At 41.7% G+C, this 20,773-nt stretch overlaps 1 protein-coding gene across 1 annotated transcript; it reads right to left on the reverse strand.

Annotated features, from left to right (window-relative positions):
* Positions 1–10,459: 10,459 nt before the first annotated feature.
* Positions 10,460–20,463, reverse strand: SPRY3 (sprouty RTK signaling antagonist 3). The gene is made up of 2 exons (XM_068962169.1): positions 20,165–20,463; positions 10,460–14,743 (listed from the first exon to the last, which is right to left on the reverse strand). Exon 2 carries the CDS (start codon positions 14,638–14,640, stop codon positions 13,774–13,776), a length of 867 nt encoding a protein of 288 aa, XP_068818270.1. The 5' UTR covers positions 14,641–14,743; positions 20,165–20,463; the 3' UTR covers positions 10,460–13,773.
* Positions 20,464–20,773: the final 310 nt, after the last annotated feature.

Genomic DNA, 20,773 nt, shown 5'->3' on the forward strand with positions numbered 1-20,773 from the left:
TCAAGTGGGCCTTAGGAAGCATCACTACAAACAAACCTAGTTGAGGTGATGGAATTCAAGCTGAGCTATTTCCAATCCTAAAAGATGATACTGTTAAAGTGTTGCACTCAATATGCCAGAAAACTTAGAAAACTCAGCAGTGGCCACAGGACTGCAAAAGGTCTTTTTTCATTTCAATCCCAAAGAAGGGTAATGGCAAGGAACGTTCAAACTACAGCACAATTGCACACATTTCACATGCTAGCAAGGTAATGCTCAAAAATCTTCACACTAGGCTGCAATAGTATGTGAACCCAGAACTTCCAGATGTGCAAACTGGATTTAGAAAAGGCAGAAGAACCAAAGATCAAACTGCCAACATCTGTTGGATCATAGAAAAAGCATGGGAATTTCAGAAAAACATTTTCTTCTGCTTCATTGACTAGGATAAAGCCTTTGATTGTGTGGATCACAACAAACTGTGGAAAATTCTTAAAGAGATGGGAATATCAGACCACCGTACCTGCCTCCTGAGAAATCTGTATGCAGGTTAAGAAGCAACAGTTAGAACCAGATAGGGAACAATGAACTGGTTCAAAACTGGGAAAGGAGTACAACAAGGCTGTATATTGTCACCCTGCTTATTTAACTTATATGCAGAGTACATCATACAAAATGCCAGGCTGGATGAAGCTCAAGCAGGAATCAAAATTGCCGGGAGAAATGTCAATAACTTCAGATATGCAGATGACACTACCTTAATGGCAGAAAGTGAAGGTGAAAGAGGAGAGTGAAAAAGCTGACTTAAAACTCAACATTCAAAAAATGAAGATCATGGCATCCAGTCTCATCACTTCATGGCAAATAGGTGGGGAAAAAATGCAAACAGTGACAAATGTTACTTTCTTGGGCTCCAAAATCACTGTAGATGGTGACTGCAGCCATGGACTTAAAAGAAGAAAAGCTATGACGACCCTAGACAGTGTATTAAAAATCAGACACATCACTTTGCCAACAAAGGTCCATCTAATCAAAGCTATGGTTTTTCCAGTAGTCAGGTATGTATGTGAGAGTTGGACCCTAAAGAAGGCTGAGTGCCGAAGACTTGATGCTTTTGAACTGTGGTGCTGGAGAAGACTCTTGGGAGTCCCTTGGGCTGCAAGGATATCAAACCAGCCAATCCTAAAAGAAATCAGTCCTGAATATTCATTGGAAGGACTGATGATGAAGCTGAAGCTCCAATACTTTGGCCACCTGATGTGAAGAACTGACTCATTGGAAAAGACCCTGATGCTGGAAAAGATTGAAAGTGGGAGGAGAAGGGGGCAACAGAGGATAAGATGGTTGGATGGCATCACCAACTCAATGGACATGAGTCTGAGTAAGTTCTGGGAGTTGATGATGGACAGGGAAGCCTGGCGTGCTGCTGTCCATGGGGTCACAAAGAGTCGGACATGATTGAGCGAGTGAACTTAACTGAACTCAATAGCAAAACATCCCAATAACCCAACTGAAAATGGTAGAGAATCTGAATAGACATTTCTCTAAAAGAAAATGAAGACATACTAATGGCCAACAAGTATATGAAAAGTTAGTTAGCATCACTAACAATCACGGAAATGTAAATCAAAACCACAGTAAAATATCAGCTCATATCTGTTAGAATGCCTAATATCAAAATCACAGAAGACACCAAGTGTTGGCAAGGATATATGGGAATGGGAACACTTGTGTACTGTGAGAAAGAATATATTGGTAGAGCCATTAAGGAAAACAGTATGGAGGTTCTTCAAAAAATTAAATGTAGAACTACCATGTGCTCCAGCAATTCCACTATTGGGTATTTATTCAAAGGAGATGAAATCACTAACTCAAAATGTATATAAATGATATTTAAATCCAGGAGAGTAGATGAGATCACCGAGAGAGTGTGTGTAGATGAGATGAGGACTAAGAACTGAAATCATAGGCGCTCTAATATTCAGAGTTCAGGGAAATGAGGAAGAACTATTAAAGACCTTGGAGAAGGAGAGATCAATGAGGTAAGACCCCCAACCCTAATTCTTGAATTGATGGTCCATCGCCTTTTGGTTCATTCTTCTCAGTCCCCTTCTCTTGTTTCCTGAATCACCTCCCAAATAAATAAACTACATGCAAGTCCTTGCCTTAGGTTCTACTGGGATTTTTTTTTTTTTTTTTTTGGTGGTGGGGAAGGGGGTGAGGGAGCTAAGTTAGAGGGCATGATCAGGTAGGATAAATGCTGCTGATTGGGTAAGATGAAGACTGAGAATTGATCATTGGACTTAGGGAGGTAGAACCACTGGTCATGACACAGACAAGAGCTACTTCAATGGACGTTCAAAAGTCTAGCTGAAGTGGGTTCAAGAGCGAATACTTCTATTTTCTCAATGATACATGGACAAGGTCATAGGCTCAGTGGAGAAGGAAATGATAACCCACTCCAGTATTCTTGCCTGGAGAATACCATGGACAGAGTAGCCTGGTAGGCTGTAGTTCATGGGATCACACAAAGTCGGACATGACTGAGCGACTGAGCACACACACAGACACACACACACACACACACACACAGGCTAGGAGTGGAGGTATGGAAGAGGTGGAGGTATTGGAGGTATGATGAAAGAGAAGTGTGAAGTAGCCTTTTTAAAGAGTTGGAAAATAAACTGAAGAGAGAAATAAAGTCAAAATGCCTGGCAGTAATGAGGGCCCACTTTAAATTTGTGATTTTGTGTTTTTCTCCAAATACATTCATCTGTTTAGGAAAAAATGTGGAACAGGCTGTTATATTTAGCCAAGATTCAGATTTTGCTAGGCTAGGGGTGTGCTAGGAGGAGAGAGGGTCAAGGGAATTGTGATGGACCAGGGAATGTAAGTTGGGCAAAAAAGACTTCAGGCGGGTGATGACAAATTTAAAAACTGTGGGAGGGCTCAATATTTTTTTTGTGTGTGGTGCTTGAGGATACGAGAGAAGAGCCAACACTAATATTATTCTGATCTTTTTTCATGCAATGTTTTTTATCAAAATTAGCTAATTAGATATACCATTATGTATTATATACAAGTCATGTCAAGGTAAGTTCTCAGAATCTAAGAGGACACTATTAAATATTCTGAGACACAAGTATTAACTGAGACTATCCTGGGCGAATTGGGGCATAGTATGACTCTACTCAGGGCTTCCCTGGTAGCTCAGCTAGTAAAGAATCTGCCTACAATGCAGGAGATCCCAGTTTGATCCCTGAGTTGGCAAGATCTTCTGGAGGAGGGCATAGCAACTCACACCAATATTCTTGCATGGAGAATCCCCATGGACAAAGAAGCCTGGTGAGCTGCAGTCAATAGGGTTACAAAGAGTCAGACATGACTGAGCAACTAAGCACAGCACATGACTCTACTCATATAGTCATTTATATACAGTAAGAAGTAGATTTTAGTGGTTAAGAGCACAAAGTTTTACAGAGTCATGGCTTCTCAGTTTGAAACCAAGCACATGCCTGACTATAAATCTTTTGGTTGAAATTCATCAGGGCTGGCTCCTCCATCCCATATTGTTGTGTGGGCTATTACATTTGTCTTCTGATTCTAAATTCAGTGTTGCTTCTGGACTTCAGGTTATAGTCTAACATTTTCTGCAGTAATTACCCCTTTTCACCTTCTCAGGTCCAATATCTCCATTATGTTTATTTGAAGTTCTATTGAAATAGATTTCAATGTCCTTACAACCAAATGTGACCCTTCCTTTAGAACTATAGTCTGTTTACTCATTCTGTACACATGCTATTTTATGCAGCTCATCTTAGGCTCTTGTGTTAATTGTTATAAGGCAAAGTACAAGAATTTTATTGGCAGTGTAGTTATTAGAAGGAGCTTTTTTGATTATATTTTCCAGGAAAATTATAGACTCCTGAAACATGACCTTTAACAATTCAGTTTTTCCTGATTAAATATAGCTCATTGCCTCTTAATTACCTGAAAGGTAAGCCCTGCTTGAGGTAGGTCTGGATTATAAATGCCCATTACTATACTTTTAAGCCTCTTCAGTTCAGTTCATTTCAGTCGCTCAGTCGTGTCCAACTCTTTGCAACCAGGCCTCCCTGTCCATCACCAACTCCTGGAGTTCACTCAAACTCACGTCCATCGAGTCAGTGATGCCATCCAGCCATCTCATCCTCTGTTGTCCCCTTCTCCTCCTGCCCCCAATCCCTCCCAGCATCAGAGTCTTTTCCATTGAGTCAACTCTTGCTTCCTACTAATTCTATGTCTCTCTACCTACTCTTCTGAAAGAAGCATTTCAAGATGAAATGAAGATGTATTTACTAAATAGGTTTTTTAATTTGGCTTGCAATGTGACACATAGAAAGATTTTGATCATGATTTGTTTTTAATTTATTAGCATGGCTCAAGTAAGGATAAAGGAGTGCTTTGTTAAATAATGGAGAAGGGAATGGCAACCCACTCCAGTATTCTTGCCTGGAGAATTCCATGAACAGAGGAAACTGGAGGGTTACAGTTCATGTGGTCGCAAAGAGTCGGACATGACTGAGCAAGTTATAATTTTTAAATATATTTTTGCATTTTAAAATAACATTCAAATTAACTCTTAAAAGTCACGGCAAAAATGACGAACTAAGAATATATATTATACTTTCAAAATAAGGAAGATATAAGAAATTCATTTTATAAGTGGTACAGAATTCCATTTTTACCAAATAAACAAGTAGCCAGAAATATGACTACTAAAAGGAGAATAGAAGTGGCCCCAATTGGAATTTCCCATTATCTGGAATGGACAGGACAGGAATGGGTCTGGATACTCTGTTCTGGGGCCTGGAGGTCAGGAAACACATTCCTTGTGGTTATAGATCATTCTGAGGATATTACATCCCCAAATAACATACTTCCTCAAATCAGAAAGCCACTTCCCTCCTTCCTGGCTTCTATAGCAGTAGCTCTTCCTAATGGGTAGCCCTCCCTCCTGGCTTTTCATACATACTGTCTTTAAGAAGAGGTGTCCTTTTTTTGAGCCCCTTCCCTTCAACCTCTGAGAGAACTCAGGAATGGGATCTACAAGTCCCATAGAAGTGGAAGTGGAAGTGTTAGTCCCTCAGTCATGTCCGACTCTTTGTGACCCCATGGACTGTAGCCCACCAGGTTCCTCTGTTCACGGAATTCTCCAGGCAGGAATACTGGAGTGGGTTGCCATTCCCTTCTCCAGGGGATCTTCCCCACCCAGGGATCGAACCCAGGTTGCCTGCATTGCAGAGAGTTTCTTTACCATTTGAGCCACCGGGGAAGCTGAGAAAGCCTAGGCTAATTCAATCCTAAGGTCACATTGTAATGGACCAACTTTAAGAAGTCTTGATGTCTCATTGATTTTGTATTTCTTTAATCCCTGTCTCAGTGAGGTAGAGAAATAAAAGAGTGACCTGTGTCCTCAATTGCTGATTTCTTTGATTGTCACTAAGACCAAGTTTATTTTAAAGGTACACAAAATCTGCACAAGTGTTCAATCTTCATACATCTTATGTAGGCAGGCAGAGTATCCAAATGATTGATGGATTAAAATTTTTTCAACTTTTATTATGTTGTTTTAGACAGCCTCACATATGTGTTGTACACAGTGAAAAGGTTGGCTTAAAACTCAACATTCAGAAAACTAAGATCATGCCATCTGGTCCCATCACTTCATGGCAAGTAGATGGGAAAACAATGAAAACAGTGAGACTTTATTTTTGGGGGGGCTCCAAAATCACTGCCAGAGAAGGCAATGGCAACCCACTCCAGTACTCTTGCCTGGAATATCCCATGGACGGAGGAGCCTGGTAGGCTTCAGTCCATGGGGTCTTGAAGATTTGGACACGACTGAGTGACTTCACTTTCACTTTTCACTTTCATGTATTGGAGAAGGAAATGGCAACCCAGTCCAGTGTTCTTGCCTGGAGAATCCCAGGGACAGGGGAGCCTGGTGGGCTCCTGTCTATGGGGTCACACAGAGTCAGACACGACTGAAGCGACTTAGCACCAGCAGCAGCAGCAAAATCACTGCAGATGGTGACTGCAGCCAAGAAATTAAAAGGTGCTTGCTTCTTGGAAAAAAAGCTATGACCAACCTAGGCAGCATATTAAAAAGCAAAGACAGTACTTTGCCAACAAAGGTCCGTCTAGCCAAAGCTATGGTTTTTCCAGTAGTCAACTATGGATGTGAGAGTTGGACCATAAAGAAAGCTGAGTGCTGAAGAACTGATGCTTTTGAACTGTGATGTTAGAAAAGACTGTTGAGAGTCCCTTGGGCTGCAAGGAGATCAAATCAGTCAATCCTAAAGAAAATCAGTCCTGAATATTCATTGGAAGGACTGATGATGAAGCTGAAACTCCAATATTCTGGCCTCCTGATGCAAAGAGCTGACTCATTGGAAAAGACCCTGATGCTGGGCAAGATTGAAGGCAGGAGGAGAAGGGAATGACAGAGGATGAGATGGTTGGATGGCATCATCGACTCGATGGACATGAGTTTGAGTGCTCCAGGAGTTGGTGATGGACAGGGAGGCCTGGCATGCTGCACTCCATGGGGTCACAAAGAGTCAGACACAACTGAGCAACTAAACTCAACTGATAACATTCCTCTGCATTTGGGCATAACCTTGTACATTAAAATATGCTTCTTTCGTGGCTCTCATGAAAAGCTCTAGGCATTAGTATCTTCATTTTGAAGTGAAAATGAAAGTTGCTCAGCCGTGTCCATCTTTTTGCAACCCCATGGACTAAACAGTCTGTGGAATTCTCCAGGCAAGAATACTGGAGTGGGTAGCCTTTCCCTTGTCCAGGAGATCTTCTCAACTCAGATATTGAATGCAGGTCTCCCACACCACAGGCAGATTCTTTACCAACTGAGATATCAGGGAAGCCCTATCTTCATTTTACAGATGGGGAAACCAAAGATCGAGAGAGGGTAGAGAAAGACCAAAACCCTGGCCTATGAGTCAGCAGACCTGGATTCTCATATTCCTGACTTTGTCCCTGTGTGTTTATGAATGAGTTGTTTCCCCTCTCTGAATTTCAGTATCTGAATTTATCAAATGAGATGATTGAGCTTTCTCAACTCTGTTTACATATTATAAACACCTGGGAGCTTTTAAAAAATCCATTCCTCAACCTCACCTCCAAAGATCTTGATTTAATTGGTTTCAGAGTACTGTAATTTCCATATCACTAAGAAGCCAATCCAGGTAAAGCCACAAATTCAGTCTGGTATTTCTCTATAAAGGAGAGAAACACTGTCATTTAGTATAAGATTCAAATACCATGGGGACATGTCCTGTAATGGAGTTTGAAAGGCTGAGAGTTTTAGTGTGTGCATACCCTAACTCTGAACTCTATCTATCTCTTTCTCCCTCTCTCTCTCTCTCTCTCTCTCTCTCTCTCTCTCACACACACACACACACACACACACACAATCATTCCAGTGGAAGTACTATAGTAGTTTGAAAAAATAATAATACTGATTTAAGCCAAGGACAAAGAGTAGTTTAAGTATACAGCCGAGCCAAGATGTTAGTAAAACGGAGTTTTGGGGTGACAGAAATAACTAATTATAGAACATTTTTCTTTCACATGTTTTTTTCTTAGCCTTTGTTTTTCTTTCTGAACCTGTATATAGTATTCACACAACTTTTTTTTACTCTTTTCCCTTCAATATAGCTTATGTATTAAGATGGGCCTGGAAACTTCTCCTTATTGGAGGCCTTAACCCCCATTGGAAGGGGACTCTTTAAAAATTTTAGGCTAAAATTAAGCCAACTAATCTTTGATATTACAAAAATTAATGTTCCTTTTGTTTTAGAGTTTCTTTTTGTCATCAGAATGGTAGTACTTTGAAGGCTAAGAGTTAAAGTGTGGACCTAGGAGAATAAGGCCAAGGGAATTCTTTATTCCCCCTTAGTTGATGCCTTAGGATGCATGTATGGCTCATCTCATCTTATCACAACAGAACATAAGTGACTTGAGCTTAAAGCCCTGTATTAATAAATCTATGGTGTTTGCCTGAAAGATTATTTCTGGTTTCTTTCCTTAGTGACCTGCAACAGCAGTGTTGGTTGGTTCTTCAAGGACTTGGGGATTTTCTAATCCTTGTCATCTGTGTCTTTTATTATCAAAAACATGACCATTATCTAATACAGTTCAAAGGATTGCCTTAATAGTTGGACAACGACAACTTGTGTGTCACAATTACCATCTTTCTTTCCAGGGGACTGGACAGCAAATACATGTGGAAACAACATATATAACTTTGAAATGACAGCAAGGTCCCTAAACAGTGAGCAGTGTCTCTCACAAGATGTCTTTCCTTGAAAGCTATGTGTCTCCTTCATTCTGGCCTTTGAAAGCAGTAACACTGGTTTAAGGATCAAGATAAGGATATGGGCCTGGATTGTTACTCCTCATTTCCACGTAGAAAGAAGCCCTTAGAAGCTAGTTAGAGAATTGTAGGTTTGGGAATGCAAATTTAATACATTTCTCAGCACAATAAAGCTTTACATGCTTTAAAGATTATAGGTTATCTCCAATTCATTTTCAGTGAATGTGATTAAAGATGTTAAGGGAAAAGCAGTAGCCTAGTGTACCAGTTTTGGAGAAGGCAATGGCACCCCACTCCAGTACGCTTGCCTGGAAAATCCCATGGATGGAGGAGTCTACCAGGCTGCAGTCCATGGGGTCGCGAAGAGTCGGACACGACTGAGCAACTTCACTTTCTCTTTTCACTTTCATGCATTGGAGAAGGAAATGGCAACCCAGTCCAGTGTTCTTGCCTGGAGAATCCCAGGGACGAGGGAGCCTGGTGAGCTGCCGTCTATGGGGTCACACAGAGTCGGACACGACTGAAACGACTTAGCAGCAGCAGCAGCAGCAGCAGTGTACCAGTTTAAGTTCATATGTCTCCTTTTATACACACACTTCCGTTGCTATAGTGGAGACACAATGCTCCCCCATTGCTGCTAAGGCTGAAAATGCCAAAATTCATGCTTGGGCACCCACATGTGCATTACCCAAAAGCACAGGGGAGTTAGTATTCCACAGGGAAGGTATTTGACTAATAAGATGGGAGATAGCAGGTGAATTCTTCTCTCTTCCTCACCCAGATAGGCTGAGATACAGTATGGCCTATCATAAGAGATTGAGAAATTAGCTCGTCATGAAACAGATTGCTCTCCTTTGCTCCTGACCTATTTTTCCTTACTTCTACTTCCTTAGGATTTCATGTAAGCTTTTTCTTCAAACTCTATTTTCTAAGAAACTCAGACCAGGGCATCCAGAAATTAGGAAGTCTGGAATTAAGTCATAATTTCACCCTAATTTATAACCATGTGACTTTATGCAGTATTCTTTCTTTTTGCATCTTCTTCTCTAGCTATACGGAGAAGGCAATGGCACCCCACTCCAGTACTCTTGCCTGGAAAATCCCATGGAAAGAGGAGCCTGGTAGGCTACAGTCCATGGGGTCGCTAAGAGTCGGACACGACTGAGTGACTTCACTTTCACCTTTCACTTTCATGCATTGGAGAAGGAAATGACAACCCACTCCAGTATTCTTGCCTGGAGAATCCCAGGGACGGGGAAGCCTGGTGGGCTGCTGTCTATGGGGTTGCACAGAGTCAGACACGACTGAAGCGACTTAGCAGCAGCAGCAGCCTCTAGCTATAAAATGTTGATATTGGAGTAGAACTTCTTTAAGGGTCTTTCCAACTCTGAAATAATGCCAAGGTACATAATGTCTGTGTGAAGTAGGTGATGGGAAAAGGTGGTATACTGACCAATGAACATCAGTGTATTACTTACATGTGAATCAGGAGAATGCACTCAATATAACCAGTGAGCTTGAATGTTAACAGCTCCAACCAATCTCAAGTTCCAAACATAGATTTAGTTCTACTTTCTGCAGAAAGAAATTGAATTAATTTCCTGGGTCTCTAAAGAGAAGGCCAAATAAACTCCTACCCTCTTGAGCCAAGTAAAAACACTTCCCTACTGGCTCCATATCATAAGCTGATTGAGAAATGGTAACTGGCTGCAAACCAAACATGTTTTCAAAGAGGGAAGTGGAGATCTGTAATGGCTCCATCTTGGGAAGCAAGGTAGCTAATATATGATGTCTATAACTATTGCTTCACTCCTAACATAGGAGCATGTGTGTTTCAACTCTTAGGGTGCAGGTGGGCCGAAGTTAGGGAAAGAACCATTCACCATTTGAGGTTTATTATACCACGAAGGTTTATACTATGCTCCAAACTTCTATACCTGACTTTGGAGTCAGACAGCCTAGGTTCACATCTTAGTTTCAGCATTTACAAGCTTTGTTACCTTTGGCAAGTCATTTAACCCCTCTGTACTTCAGTTTTTCATTTGTAAAAGAGCAAGCATAATACTACATACATTGTAGAGTTGTCTTGAGGATTAAATGAGCTAAATAGGCAATGTGCTTGAAATAGTGCTTAGCACAGAGTAAGCACTATGCAAGTGTTCACTATATTTATTACAGCTATTGTGATGATGAAAGATGGGCTAGAACCAAAAAAAAAAAAAGCTCTTGGCTAAAGCCATATGAAATGTATCAAGGGACCAATATGTGGAAAGCAGTAGATTTGGGGGATAATAGATGATTTAACTGCAAAAAAATGCTAAGCAGGAAACACCCTCTAAATATTCCTGTTTATACAGTACATGACACAAAGTATAAAAATAATGAAAACAGAGCCTCTCTGTAGGATTTAGAGTTCTTTCGTATATATTTTAAATATACATGTGATACATTAAAATATATAGAGTTGTGTGAATATATATTTACATATGTATATGTAAATATATATATATATATATCACTGAAGGGCTACATATGCACACTCACTCACATGTCTGTGTGCATACCCCAACAGGACCCATCTATACGTAAACCAGATGCAGTCCATATCAGGCCAACTTGGACGCAAATGAAAGCTCTAATTCAGCAGACTGCAGATTGCAACTACATTTGGGTAATCCTCCAGTTCCTTCTACCAAGTGTAAGGCCATTTAGAAATACACTGAGAAGAGCTCCTCTGGGTGTATGGCAAAGCCCAGGGCCCCTCTGGCAGTGCACAGTTTGCCTGAGTAAGGACTGCAGGATTGAGATATCAAGGAGCTAGCTATCAAGGAGAAGGGACTTGTGTTATGTTGGACCCTGAAACTAATAAGCAAACATCAATAGAATAACTTTAGCTCCAAGAACAAAGCACTAGTGTCATAGAATCCTTATATATCTCAGCTTTAAGCAAATTTCAAGCAGAAGCAAAGAGAAGTGTGTGTTGCTATTCATCACCATCCAGTGTGACCCAGAAAACTGGGCCCAGCTTTTAGGGATGGATAAGTTCAAAGGTCAATCAGGCAGACTTGGAAGATAAAAAGAAGTTACTTAAAATGGAAGGACTTGAAAGCAACATAAGAGGTGGTTTGGGTTTATAAATGTTCCAAGAAGCCAAACCTTGTATATGGCACCATTTGCAGCAATATCATTAACATTATTAATAATCATCAATAACATATTTATATATACAAAAATAGAGCAAAGCAATTCTATAAGAGGAGGTGAAAGGGAAGGTGAGGGTCTCTGCAGCTCAAATGTCAGTACACTTCAGGAAGATTCAGAACCAACGAAGACTGAGTGGCATGTATTTCTACAGTATATAGCCAAGAAGGGGACATCAAAGTGTTCCCTTTTCCTTCCTCCTGTGTAGGACTATACATTTCTCCCCACCTTTCCACGCTGTAATACATATCCATGCACACTTTAAAAGAGATGATGATATAGTCTGGAAGTCTTAAACTAAGTTGGAGCACCTTGGTTTCAAACAAGTGCCCTTCATCTTTGAATTCCTTAGTGAATTTTGGATTCACTGACAGAGGGAAACTGTTATCTAATTCTTGTCTTTTAACAGCAGTCCTTAGGAGCCTGCCATCACCACTGCAGCCTTTTCCCATTGAAGGCGAATCATAGCACAGGCTCTTAGTATTTTTTTTTTTTAAACAGAAGTCAGTTCTCTGCATCATACATCTTTCATCTCAGTTTTCCACTGTTGCTGAAATTTAGGTTCTCAGGCAACTGCCATTGCAGACAAAGCCAACAGCAAGCACAGTGTGTGCAGCAAAGGGTAGGTGCAATGGAGAAGATACAGCTTAATTAGGGCTTCCTTAAGCTTTTCTTTTCCACACTTGAGCTTCTGTAAGATGACAGAGCCAAAGGTGATGTCCACTGGGGGAAGCCTTGACAATTGAAAGGGAGTTAGCTACCCACTATGCCCCACATAAACACCACCACACCAGGTTGGCATGATTCCTGAAGACTGAATGGGTATGGCTTTCTGTCATTGTTAATAGAGTCCTAGGAGAAATTTTCCATGACTTAATGTGGTGCAGTGTAGAGAATATTGAACCAGGAGTCAGAAGGCCTGTATTCCAGGCCCAACTCTATGAACTCTGTGTGTGACCTCGGGCAAATCTCTTTCTATTTCTAGGCCTCAGTTTTCCCATCTGTAAAATAAGGGCATTGAACTAGATTAACAGTTAAGATTACTCCCAGCTCTAAAGTTTTATGACTTTTTATGTCCATTATTAAGGCCTGAGCCATGCAGTCTCAGGGCAGTTAGCTTCTAAGAGAGAACAGACCTCTGTAATATCCTTTGCTTTGCTCATTTAGCTATAAAGCACGTCTGCCTTTGGCACTTGGGTCAGACATACAAAGTTATGAGCATCCTGGTTTACTATCCTACTCAGCATGCTAGTGGAATCTGTCAGTACTCTAAGGTGATTATTGGGAAAGGGAGTAAAACTTCAACCCATTAAACCTGGAAATAGAGAAGTTAAGTTTGCCTCATATGCTCATAAACTGGTGAGTGTGGTTATGAGTGCACACACACTATTGCTAGTGATCAGTTCATTACAGTAATCAATTTCACTTAATAAAAATTAGTAAATAGTATAACATAGCAAAGTTTGGTGTCAAAGGAAACACCGATGGAAAAAACAGCACTTCTTGACGTGTTAGAGAAACAGGCAGGAGAAGACATAAATCTGATAGAACAAAATAGAAATATCTGCAGAGAAAGGATTAGTCAGAGAGAGAAGGAAGGAAGGAGAAGGTAGGGAGAGAGAAAAAAAAGAGAGGAAAGTTAGAAGTAGAGAGGGTGAGAATGAAGTGGGAAGGAGTACAAAACAGAGTTAACACAAGAAGAGGAGGAAATGAGAGAGAGAGAAAAGATAAACAAGAGAGGGGCAGTAAACAGGGAGAAGGGGTCAGATTCCCTGGAATATTGAACACTGTTCCACATGGACCTGTGAAAACCATTAACAGGAAAGCTTCCAAAGGCACTGTGGAAAGCAGAGTGATGCTCAGAGCCTACATCGAGAGGTATCATGTTGGGGAGCCCCTAAACCTCCACATTGCTGGCTCTGTCAGCCCTCAGTGTCCAAATCCTCATGCTTCTACATCACCTGAATTGGCCATGACAGCCATAAAGGCTGAGATGGTAGGGTACAAAAAGATTTAAGGGGAGTGGGATAGATACTGTGAGAAAGAACAAGGCATCCTGCACCAGGATGTACTTGCCCATTCCCCTGACACTGCAGGAACGAAACTGGTGAGCCCTAATTTTGGCTACTTTCCTCCTCCTCCCCTTCTTCAAAGATGAGGCCTACGCTTTACTGACAGGGGCTAAGAGAAAGCTCTGGATCCCTTTGGAAGGAAGGTCATACAGACTTTTCCTGGGCCTTAGGGAAGGGCGCACTACCAGAAGAGATTTTTCTGCACACAGTGTTGGTGTGCCTCTTACAACGGCAGCCTGGTCGCCTGAGACTATCATAGCCCTGCTGGCACAGATGGAGGCATCCACGGGTAGGCAGGTAGCAGCACAGGCAGGGTAAGAAGAGGGAGATGAGGCTCATGGCTGCCCAGCGGACGAAGCAAGAGCCAGGCCCACAGGAGCAGGGCTCATCGGCGCAGTTGTCTTCATCGTCAGTGGAACAGTGGTAGAAGAGGCCTTTAACACAGCAGAGACAAGTGCCATAATCTAAGAGGCTCTCAGCAGAGCAAAGGCAACGCTGGTTGCATAGCCAGCAAGCAGGGAGAGGGCGAGCTGCTGTACAGAGGACACATTTGCAGCGCCCACACTCCTCACAGATGAAGAGGTGCTCACTGGGATGCATGGCAGATTGCTCAGCTTCTCCCTTCAGAGCACCATCAGCCTTTGGGTGGGCTCCTGTTCCAGGCTGGGTTCGGATGATGGACTGGCCTGAAGGTGAGGGTGTAATGCTGGCCAAGAGCCTTTGATCAGAGGCAGTGGTACTATGGGACATTGAGCTGGCAATGCTAGACTGGCTCAAATGCTGAGGCAAGGGCTGCAACTGATGGCACTGGCTGAGACTGCGGGGCAGAGCAGTGGGCATGGTAGCCAGGGACCAATCAGATTTGTGGGTTTGCACGATAAGGGAAGGACTGGAGAGGGCCTGTTTACAGGGAACTGGAGGACGGTCCACATAATCATTGCTAGCGTGAGTAGAGCGCAGCTGTTCAATAGGCAGAATTTGTTGGAAATCATCTGTCACTGCAGCATCCATTTTGCCTCGATTCTTGAGTTCTGAGTGGTTTTGGGTCAGGGTGGCACTTATGGTGAAAAAGAGCCCTTGTAGTTACATGGGTCTTAGGGCACATCAGAAAATCCTAGGAGAGAAAGAATAAAAACAATAAATAAGAACACATAGGCATGAGTACCTTGCAGGAAACCAACAGAGCTCAGGCCCCTATCCCCAGCACTACCTTAAATCACTTTAGTCTTCATGTTACTCCCTGATTCTGTAATTGACCTCATCTATTTTTTTACAGGCATGTCTGGTCTTCTCGTCCAGACTATAAAGCACATTGGGAGCAAAGATCTGATTGTGGATTCCTTTTGTATTTCATCATATGACTAGAGTCATAGGAGCAGTTAGCTCATTCAGATGTTTCCTAACTGAAAAATCTAGGCCTTGAGCATCAAAATTCTAATAAAACTATCAAATGCAAAGGTCACATTTTGAGATTTTACAGAAAAACCCAAATGAATTTTTTGGCCAACCCAATACATATATATACATCAAAGCTTTCTTTTCAGTGAAATTTATAAGCATAAATAAACAAATGACAAAGGACACTGTGATTTAATGAATATAGGCAAGCAAGCAAGATGCAATAATATTAATAGCAGAGATATGGCAACGACACAGAGGGCAGAAATTAGACTATCTATAGAACAATGGCAGAAATTAGACTATCTATAGAACAATGGGGGAAAAGGCTTCCTAAGAATATAAAAAAATCCAAGACTAATCATCTTGCAGTTCTCCTCACTTCATAAGCTGCTTTAATTTATTGAGGAGGTAATTCTTTTAAATGGCGGCATGACTCCGGAATCAAACTTTTGTATACGCAGGAGTAACCCTAGTGATGGGGAACCATAAGAGAAGAGACCTGAATTAATTCAAATATCACCTGTAATTGTTCTTATTATGACCCTAAGTCAAGTCTATATATACTGATGGGATTTATTAGGCAGAATCTGCTTGGACTGCTTTTCTCTATCTTTACCTTATATAATAAACTGGTTTTCTTAAAGAACAGCAATGCTTTTATACAAAATTTAACCTAAGTTGAATATCTGGAAAATATATTCTCTCCTGATTCGATTGAGCCTGGTACTGATAATGATAACCATGAGGAAAATACTGTTCCAACTGTAGATTATTGTTTTGCACCATTTGGAAGACTGAACAGTCTGAAAAGGAAACCTAAACAAAAATCTAAGACTCATCTTGGAGGCATTAGGACCTAGGAAACACTAGCATGAATAAAGTATATATTTGAAATCCATCAGATTTCAGGCCTCCTCAAAAGAGATCGATTACTCACACTACTATATGAGATGGAAAGCTTGAATGAGTAATAGAAAGGAACAAGTGACAGAGGATAGTGCTTGATTAGGTTTCCATAAGCAAGCAAGCATGACACTGAAATGTGCCCAAAGCTCAATAGCAAGGAAAAAAAAATGTAGCTCATATAGGACTCAGTGGCTAATAATACAACAAGATTCATTGCCTTTTGAGGTTATATGCCAAAGCAAACTTATTTAGTTGAATTTGCATCTGCTCATTTTTTAAAAAGAAGATTTAATTTGGTTAAAAATAACTTTTCTGCCACATCACATCAAAAAGTCAGTCTGACTATAATTTCATTTTTTAGCTACTTGTTTCAGTGTTACTCAATACAGCACAAGAAAATGCAGATAAACACTACGGAGATTCTAAGACTCAAATATGCAACCTTTGTCAAATCACTTACTTCTTTTGGGCCTCAGTTCCACTATCTATATAATTATAGGGGTGGCCGAGGTGATTTTGAAGGACTCTGCCCCACTATGGTCTGTAATTATATAACTATACAATTTGACAAAAGAATTCTCTTCATACCTTCTACATCTTCAGCCCTTGAGGGTAGACTGGGCAACATGCCCTTGTTTACCAAGGCATTCAAAAGCAAAACGGGTTGGACTCACAGCCCCCCGAAGTCTTACACCTCTACCTTTGCTGTACTTTTGTTAAGACTCACAGTCCCAGCATTAGAAAGGAACAGGTAGTTTTCATTTGAACACCCAAATAAACAAAGACACAATGTTCAGCCAGCTTGCAGAGTGTGTGGATCTAAGAGTCTTGGATTGGGAAGAGTCTTTTGACAACTGTATAAGAAATAAATGTATTCCCCATTGATGAGATAAATAATGTGTGGGGCCCTTCAAGCCCTTTACACTGTATGAAGAATAATACATACTCTGGATGCATTTTAGACTCACTGATTTCCCAAAGGAAACTAGATTTGAACATACTGGAAATTCCAAGGATCAATAACTCAAAGGAAAGCATTCAAGGTCTTAACATTACAGGAGATAATCATATGGGATTCCAAGGATGTTACTAGATATCTCAGAGATTTGCCCAGAAGGTTGAAAGCTAAGCTTGGAGGAATTTAGGTCATAATAGAAATGACTCAGAACCATGAGGGGATTCTATCTTGGCAGCAAAAGGGTATACTGTGTTTAGGTTAAGGGAGTGTATTTGGAAATTGATTAGACTGCTGCAAGACTGGAGAGTTCAGATACTTGGTTGGGTGATTAAAGGAAGCTTTGGGCATCAGTCTGGGACGATGAACTACTACTGTCTTGCTTCCAGATAAGGGGATTGACAAGATGAACTCGGAAGGTTTCTTCCTGCTCTATAAAATCTTTCTGAGAATGAAAACTGGAAGATCTGCAATATGGTGGGCAGTAGGACCTGGGTAAAATCAGGGTATTGAGGAGGATAAACCAGTATTGCATGACAATAAATTGTTTGCCATTCCGGATGTGCTGAATCCGATCTGGCTAACAGGATGAACTGAAATAGATACTGGAAGGGAAGGTAAGTGGGGGTGGGGTGGAGTGGAGAAACAAATAGACAGGAGGACTGCTGCAGCCCACAGATTAGATGAAAAACTACTACTACTGCCTGTATGTTTAGGATTCAGAAACCCACTCATTAAAGGGCCATTCACTGTGAGCAGCAACAGTGAAGCAACGGACTGTGCTGCAGGTCAATTCCATATTCTATGAAGTGAGAGAGAGAATATACATATCACATATTATTAACTAGGAGCCAAGGTGATTACAAGTCTTGGCTGCACATGGATGGGATCTAGTGATTTCTGTCACGTAGTGCCTCTGCAGTAATGAATGATGCATTGTAAACCCACTCCCATCTCGGTCCCTCTGGCCAGGTGCTCATAGCTTTCTCAACAGTGTTTCTGTAGCCCTGAAATTTGCTATGTTCAACCTAAACAGAAATGTCTTTTCTTATGCGAACGTGGGGACTCGAAAGCTAAATTCATTCAAGAAATGCTGTTTGTTAATGAAAGAAAAATGTCTTTTCTCCCTGGAACTGAAAAGCTGCCATGTTGGGACTAAAGTTGCAAACTTTCCTAGCTAAAGCTCTTCTATGCTAACCCCCTTAAGAGGCTTTTGATTTGGGTGATAAATCCTTTCTGATATGGTATGACTCAAGCTTGATTTCAAGCAAGAAGGGAGAAGAGAAGGCTGGCTCCTGTTTTCTCCTGGTCCTATGGGTTCAATGCTGTTTTGTACCTTACTGTGTAACGGCTCTGGGGTGTGTTGCTTTTTTTTTTTTTTCTGTGCTCTGCTGTTATATACACTCGTTCTCAGAATAACCAAAAGCAAACATAGGGGGGATTTCTGCTATGGCTTTCTGTGTTTTCTTAGTTCTACTGTTCCAAAGTCTGCTCTCTCAAAATCCCTCTCTGTGCAAAAGCATTTGCATCTCTATCAAAGCACTCCCCCCTGACAAATACCAAGTTGTATATAGTTTACATTACTAACCTCTCAGCCACTGAGTGGGCCTCCCTCCTACCACATACATCTTGTTGGAGCTGCCAGGTTCTCACCACATTTAACTCTTAACTTGTCACTTTGCTACCCTAGTCCTATTCATTACCTTCAGTTTCATTAAGACACACAGCAGTTTATTTCCAACCTGAGAGTCTTGTAGTTGTAAGAGCTTGCCTTTTTAAAGATAGGGGTGTTTTAGTGTAGTGATATTACGAGGAAAACTTGTAATATCAAGTGAATTCACAGACTTCTAATCCTGAAGAAAATGCTAGTTCTTCATTTAAGAAGTTGGAATCTTTTCTTTAAACCCCAAATTCTTTTATAAGAGACAGGAAACTGAGTTCTGGGTGACTGTGGGCAAGTGACTTCTGTTCCAGGCCTGTTTCTTCATCTGCAAAATGAGGAGGGGTATTAAAGGAAGGTTTGAAAAGTCCTTTCTTGTCCTTATGCTCTAAAATTTTATGCTGGGTTTGCTGGTGGTATTCCTCTGCCTCAGAAGTCTTTCATGAAGAATTAGTGCCCTTTCCCTCAGGTTCTTTACTCCTCCACTAACTCAACTTCTCAACTCTGACTCCAAGTCACCCAGATCACTCACTAACTAGATTTCTCAGCTAGAGAGAACTAAAACAGAACACAAACAAAAGGCCAAAATGGATAGAATGGTACAACAAAATCTTAGAAATTTTTATTTAGACGTTTCGGGAACAGGATTAATACTTCTTTGGGGATAAAAAGCTAGCCTGTGCCTTATCTGTATGTATGTATGCAGCTGACTTGTTGGGAACATGATTTAATACCTGATATAGCCAAATTACATTACAGTGAGGCTTTAATGCACCCAGAAAAACAAAAATAGTTTGCATTTCAAAATAGATTTTCCGTTTAAGAGTTCAAGGTCTGTTTTCCATTCATCAAACATGGGTTTGCAGCATACAGAGGCCAGTGGCAATGATCATTAGACAAATGGAAAGGAGTGTGCACCACGGCCCTAGGTCCTATCAAACATCTACTGGCTAACCAGACATGCTGACAGATTCTTACTGTGGACAAAATTTCCATATGCCACACAGAGACATGTGTACACACACCCCGGCCTGGATCCAAAGGTTTCTAAATCCTTGCTCTGACTCAATGTAAGTAGGGGGTTATGCCGTGTCAGCTTGCGCCATTTCTACCCAGAGCAAGGTGATGTGATGAAATCTGAGCGATGCACAGCCCAGACTTGTGAGCCAATCGGAGACTAGCCCTGCACTGACAGGATGCCCGCTGGGCAGCCAGACTGGCCTCAGCACGGGTTCCCCCTACGTTCTCAGCTTGGGTGGTTAGGCTGCCCCACAATTCATCCTAAGGTCAACAGCCTAGAAATTCCATTGACATCGGGCTGTAGGAAGAGCGATTTAGAAGTTCCCTTTCGATTTAGCCATGTCCAACATGGATAGTTTTCTGCAAGGGGCTGTTTCATTGAAATCTCAGTTGAACGGTTTTCATTTTATTTCACCCATGCGCTTGATCTCGTGCGCGTGCACAGACACGCTCTCTCTCTCTCTCTCTCTCTCTCTCATACACACACACATACACAGAGACACACACACATGCACGATGACGGGAATGAATGGCAATCTGTGCATTGCATAGAAAGGATTCTGAGGTCTTGAGGAGCTCATCGCTCAGCTTACCTTGAAGCAAGGGCTGAGCCATTCTGAGAGAAGCCGAACTCATGGTCCATCTGGCTCAAAGGACCTCTTCTTCTCCCGAGTCTTTAGGTTTCTCCACCTCTTTTCGGAAAGTCTGAATGAAAACTCCTTCCCTGGCAGTGGAGCCAGAAACAGAGATAGTTCTGTCTCGGGCTTTCTGACACAGCACAGAAAAGGGAAAGGGAGGAAGGGAAAAAGAGAGAGAGAGACGGTGGCGCTGAGGAGAGTCGGACTTGTAGTGGCAGATACTTTGTGTAGATTTTCCACGCAGATCTCAATCCTGATGCACGTATTCCCCAAAGAAAGCTCAGCAGGGTAAGTTGTTCACCTCCTCCTCTTTCTCCTCCTCCTATTTCTCCTCCCCGTCCTCCCCCGCCTCTTTCTCCTCCTCCTTCTCCTCCTCCTCCTTTTTTTCCCCTCCTCCAGCCTTTTCCTTCCCCTTCTCTTCCCCTCCCCCGCCCCTCCCCCTTCCCTCCTCCCTCTTCCCTCCTCCTCCTCCCCTGATGCCTCCGCCTCGGTCTCCTTCCCATCTGACAGCTGAACCGAAGCTGCAGCAACTGCGGTGGGAGACCCGGGGTCTCTCGACCGAGC

The sequence above is a fragment of the Capricornis sumatraensis genome, chromosome X (genome assembly GCF_032405125.1).
Source record: "Capricornis sumatraensis isolate serow.1 chromosome X, serow.2, whole genome shotgun sequence".
In the NCBI taxonomy this organism is placed as follows: Eukaryota; Metazoa; Chordata; class Mammalia; order Artiodactyla; family Bovidae; genus Capricornis; species Capricornis sumatraensis.